This window comes from Pygoscelis adeliae, unplaced genomic scaffold (genome assembly GCF_000699105.1).
Source record: "Pygoscelis adeliae isolate BGI_AS28 unplaced genomic scaffold, ASM69910v1 Scaffold38, whole genome shotgun sequence".
Classification (NCBI taxonomy): domain Eukaryota; kingdom Metazoa; phylum Chordata; class Aves; order Sphenisciformes; family Spheniscidae; genus Pygoscelis; species Pygoscelis adeliae.
In genome coordinates, this window is record NW_008825614.1 from 17,914,613 (window position 1) to 17,920,612 (window position 6,000).

The 6,000-nt window shown below is 38.6% G+C and overlaps 1 protein-coding gene across 1 annotated transcript in view; it reads left to right on the forward strand.

Moving 5' to 3' along the window:
* RFX4 (regulatory factor X, 4 (influences HLA class II expression)) overlaps positions 1-6,000 on the forward strand; it is an 84,700-nt gene that overhangs the window by 43,342 nt on the left and 35,358 nt on the right. The window contains exons 9-11 of the mRNA XM_009333065.1: positions 122-222; positions 2,003-2,061; positions 3,635-3,779. Of these exons, the coding sequence (XP_009331340.1) occupies positions 122-222; positions 2,003-2,061; positions 3,635-3,779 (305 nt within the window). The remainder of the gene's footprint in view (positions 1-121; positions 223-2,002; positions 2,062-3,634; positions 3,780-6,000) is intronic.

Here is a 6,000-nt window from a genome sequence, read left to right on the forward strand (position 1 = left end):
GTGAGCAACTCTGCAAAATAGTGAGTTGTAAAGAACTGACCCATAGTCTTCACACATTCACAGATTTTATAGTACAAAGCACAGAGTAAACATGTTCTGATGTAGTGATTTCTCTTTTCAGTTTGACGCAGGTGATCCGAAAGTTTGCAAAGCAATTGGATGAGTGGCTGAAAGTAGCTCTCCACGATTTACCAGAAAATCTACGAAATATCAAATTTGAATGTATGTATTGCCCAGTCTCTCCTATTAACCTGGTGTTTATTGATTACAAATTAATTGGAAGTGAGACTAGTGTTCTTTTAGGAATTAAAACCTGTCAGCTTTATAAATCTTGCATTCACTTACAATCTCCACTTGTTCATGAGAACCAATTTCATTTGGTGAAATGAAGCGCTGCTCAAAATGAGAAGAATTGCTTTTCCTTTCTTGTGGATTCTGATAAGAAATTAATTTTGTTGATAGTAAGCAAACATTAGGGATGATATTAGGCAAAGGAAATTATTAACAAACCTTTAGGCTAGCACAATTTGAATACAGCTTGAGGCCCTTACTCAAAAAAGTGCCAGAGTTAAAAATGAAGGAGATCAAATTACCCTGTCACCACAGGAAAGGGCACTAGTCCTTTTCAGACGTGCTTTGTAGATGCCTGCAGTGCACATCACCTATTGATAAAGCCTGCTTTATTTCACGGCTCTCAATTCTTTGCCTTTCATGAGCACTAAATTCCACACCACAAAGTTAAAGGAAAAAAAAAAAACTAATTTAGGAGAAGGATTAACTATTTTGATCAGCATGGAAAATTAGGTGTATATTTTACTGAGAACAGTCAGGATGTAAGTTGGAACAACTAATTTTAGGGGTTTTTGCATTGTTTACTAATTTATTTTAGAAGTTACACAAAGTCAGAACTGAGAATATGCTTTATCACATCTTTGTCAGTTCAAAAATGTCAAGAATCTGCAACAGCAAAATCTTTTCTGTTCTTATAGGGAGAGAGAGAGAGAGACAGACAATACACTTTGTAGTCATTCTTAATCTGTACTCTTTAACTGCCTCTATGTACAGTACAGAGGGAAAACCTACTCTGTGGCCACATCTAATGCCTGTTTGGATAGATCTGTAAGTCTTTGGTGATTTTAGTATAAGGAAAAGCTTGAGAGCATCCTAGCTTTTACATGAGATTTTGTTGCTCCTGCAATTGTTTCCTCCTCATCAGAATTTATGATAGTGTACACAGCCAATGGAGGTACTGACAGGAATAACTGCAAGCCTTGGTCAGGTTTGCAGTTCCTGAGTCTCAGATTTCAGACAAAAGATGTGCAATAAAACATTTTAAAATCCAAGTATAGGAACTATCTTAATACAAGGTCCATATTGCTTTGAAAGAGCTAAAATAGGAGCAGAGGACTGGCAAGTACCTCTGGGGCCATCTTTCTTACCCATAGCATGTTAGTACATCACGCAACCTCTTTCAGAAACTTTGATCAAATTCTACCTGAAACTGATTTTAGCTCCTACTAGTCCAGTCAGAAAACTCCTCCAAAACTTGTTTGCATTAAGACTTAGCAACCTTTTCTGATTTCCACACATAATGTAGCTATCATTATTTTATGCCCACTTGTTCTTGCACCATTTTTCTTTCTAGTAAATAGTTCTTTCTGGTCTTCAGTTCCTTTGTGTATCAAGAGAAAATTTGCTATGCTGAACAAGTGAAGCTCTTCCATTGTCCTCTACATTTCTCTTGTCATCTCATTATTCACAGTATCTATAAATCAATGCTTGTAATATGCCTCTGTAAAACTGATTGAGCATCCAGATTTAAGGTTTTAGGTCAAGGTTTAAACTAAGTTAAAACTGGGCTATTTGAATGAACTTTATGTAGCCGCAATAGTATATAGGAAACTGGATATATTTTTTTTGTTCTTGTTTTAATTTAGTATTTTCAGAAATAATTTTCTTCACTTAGCACAGTATGTAAATATGTATCTCTTCTTCCCTGCAGTGTCCAGAAGATTCTCACAAATACTCCGGCGACAGACATCACTAAATCATCTCTGCCAAGTAAATATTTCAGTTACCCAAGTTTGGTGAATGACATTTTTACTGACTTTTGAAATAATTTTGTGAATTGGCAGGCTGGACTTTACCCAAAGAGGAAGAGATCATGTTAGCAGTTTGTCTCTAATATTTATTGTGACCATCTTTACAAAATCAAAAAGTAATCAGCAAAAAATGCTTTTCTAGACAACTGGCAATCCCTGATCATTAAATTCAGCAGGGAACTTTTATGAAAAAAAATTTTTATTTGATTTGAAGAGATTGTTCATTTCCATGAAATAAATGAGAGGCATTCCTTTGATTTCAGAGTGGTTTATATCAGGCCTATTGCAAAGCAAGAAAAATTTCTATATGCCTGACAAAAAATTCAAAGTCTGATTGTATATTATAAATCAAATGCAAATTAGTAAATAACAAAATGGTTGAACCACTGGGGTTTTAAATAGAAATATTCTTGCAACCATAGCAAGTTAATATAAAAACTACTCTGAAGTTTTTGTTTTTCACCAGTTAGTTTAGATCACAATTGCCTATCAAAAATTTATGAGGTCAAATTCTGTGTAGTATAAAAAGGAGGAGGATGCATTGAATTCATTGATGTTTCACGCGTATATTGGAGCAGACTGTTTGTTTTCCCTGCCACACCAAAAGCTCTGCTTTTGGAAGGTGTAGCCAACACCCCAGGTTAACCCTGTGAGTGGAGAAGCTCACAGGAAGATGATCTGGGGAAAAAAACCTCTCCTGCAAGGACTTCTTTGTAGATTTCTTCCTCCATTATTTTAGTGGTGGAGGCAAAGATGCCAGTGCTACCTTTCCCCAAACACTGTGGATTATCACTGAACTTTGGAGGTCCATAGGGATTCAGAGCAAATCAAAATACAGAGACCACAACCTTCTATATCAGACCTGGGATCAAACAGTTTACTTACATGAAGGACTCTTCAAATGCATCATTTCTTTGGGGAAGCTGATAACCTTAGTGTGGGTTATCATCTCTGCTTAACTTACAGAGATCTGTTACGTGACCATGACCTTGTGTTACTTCCTTTCCTCTCAGCCCATCCTCCCATTATCAACAGCAGACCCCTGTCTCAACCAGCCAAGAAGCAGATCTGATGCAGAGGCAAATGAGCTTTAACCTTTTCATGTGGCTGAGGGAAGAATGAGAGTCTTCATAGTTTGGGAGAGGGGAGGTTGCAAACCTGAGTGGGGTTTGTTTGGTTTTAACTTGTTTTTTCTTGTTGCTTTTTGGCTTTGAACTGAAGCTGGTCAAGAAAACCAACAGAGCTATTTGTGAGATTGAGGAGTCTAGCAACAGCACCACTGGATTAGGATTGCTCATCGGGGTTTGTGGTGGATACAAGCAAAATACTTGCAGTTGATTAAAGTAGGCAAAATGACTTGGGAGTTCTCTGTGGTTAGATGGCCCTGTAATGTCCATAAGACAAGCTGGTGAGTGGGGGTCCATGAGAAGAATCAACTTAGTGAGCCTAGCTAAGGAAGCGTAAAAGTGGATAAAGCCTATTTTTTAACCTAATAAACCATGAACTAATGAATAGATTGGATTGGATTACAGGCATCAAGAACGGTGATCCACAGTGCAGACATCACATTTCAAATGCTGGAGGACTGGAGGAATGTGGATCTGAATAGTATTACCAAACAAACCCTCTATACTATGGAGGACTCACGGGAGGAACACAGAAAGCTCATCATACAATGTAAGAGCAAAACCCTCAAATAAAGCCAGGTGAACTTGGTTTCCTGCTGGAAACAAAGTTCAGTGAAAGTAACACTGTTTTTGCAGCCATTGGTTTGCTTGGAGGCTTAAGATAAATATAGAGAGGTTTATCAAAATGTAAGGCGAAGCCCTGTCAAGAACTTATGTTTTGAGGCATAGATCTGGGCACTCTTCTATTAATGAGTTTCTTTCTAGTATCCAGAACAGCCAATGGCACCAAACTTGCACCCAAATTCAGGAGGATTTTTTCTATGACCTTGAGCAAAAAAAATCTATGAGATAACGACTGAAACTGATAAAGTCCAGTCTCTCCTGCTGTAGAATTGCAGGAGAGTTGTCTTTTGAATGGCTTTGACACCAAAATGACTGTGTATTTGAGTCCCTTGTAAACTTTTATTTATAAAAATCTCCATTTTACACAGTGTTTTCATAAACAAGATAATTTAATGGGGTAAGCTTTTACCCTGAACTTTTATGAGTAAGTAGAAGTCCCATACCAAGCAAGGTCATTGGCTAATTTAGATTCTGCCTAGTATAGTGAAGGGCATGAACTGAAAAGAGACTTTGGAGATGTTGGCAAATTGGTTTTAGAGTCAAAGATCTTTTGTAAACGTAAAATGACTTGCATTGTCCAGCAAGTGTGCATGGTTGTAAGCTTAGGTGTAATCCTAAGCACACTGAGTTTGTCCCTCTGAGGCACCAGAGCTGATCAGCTTTGTCTTTAGCATCGTTCATAACCTCAGTTCCCTGTGAACCCACCTGTTGTATTGCTATCTCTCTCCTGAGGAGGACCAGCCATCTTTTATCCAGAACCAGCCTTAATGGGGAGCAACCTGGGCAACCACTTGTGGGAGCCCTGCAAGGGTAGGTTTGCCAGTGGGGTAACTTTCAGTGAGTGGCTGGGAAGAGGAGGGGTGACACCTTCACACGCACACTAGACCCTGCAAGGTTGACTTTGGCACTCGTCCCACCGTGTTAACACTAGAAGTCTTCTCCCCAGTTTAGGGACAGGCCTTGCATTCTCAGTTAGCTCTGTTTTCCACTGAGAGGTGCTTGGTGCTCTTTCCTCTCCTTCTTAACCCTTAATTCATTTCCTGACATGTTCTTCTTCCCTTTTGAGGAGATAGAAACTTGACATGGCAGCAGGGGAGGTAGTATATAGTGAGACTGGAGTCCAGAAGCTGGGTGCATCCTTCTGTCATCTGTTATGTTTTCAATATCTACCCAACATCCTCTCGCTGTCCAAAAAAGAAAGTAGTAGCAGCAACAGTTTTGGCTCTCATTCAGAAAATCCTTACTGCTTAGGAAAGCTTTTCATTTATGCGCTAACTATTTAAATACAAACTTAAGTGTAATCAAATCAAATGGAATTTTCCTGAATGCTAACGGATTTGAATACATGTTTTTCCATATTTAAGGCCCATATAGTCCAATAAGCAATTACCCAGAAACAGTAACCTAATATGAATGTTCATCATGAGATGGGATTCCACTGACATATGTAGATATGTGTAAAGATTATTCTAGAACTTAGATTCCCCCCTCCCCCGCCTCCCCATCTTTGATGTTTATTCTACTTGGCCAAAGACCTTTTCAAAGATCACACTCTATATGACTCGTATGACATGGAATTAAGGCCTGCTTTCACATTCTTGGTATTAATAACCAAGAAAGTACAATTTCCAGCCACTGTAACTGAAAGAAAAAATGTTTATAAGCCTACAAGCAAGCTTAGAGAAAAACAGAGAAAAATCACTGGGTATAAGCGAAGCCCTTTCCTGCTCTGCTATGGTAGCTGTCTCTGACACGGTTTCTTCTTTATTCCCTCTTTCTCAGATCCTGTTGAGGTATTTTTAACAGTCACTAAAGGCTAAACAGTTACTTTTCTCAGTCAGGTCATTGTACACAGTTGCATTGCTCCAGCAGCAAAGCAGGCAACTGATTTCTCTTTCCACTCTTGGTCCCCTCTTTGCATAGCATATGAATTACTTAATCTGTTGTATCAGGCAGTTTTTGTCCAGCCAAATGCTCAGGTAAGGAGACAACATTTAGATTTCTCTGTGATCCTGTTCTGAATAAAGAGAGGTTGCCTATTCAATGAAACAAGATAAGGGTGGCCCAAACATCATTGTTTCCCTTATTCCTCAACTAATGTTTCTGACCATCCAGCCTTTGCAAGTGGAAGTTAAACAAAGTTAAAG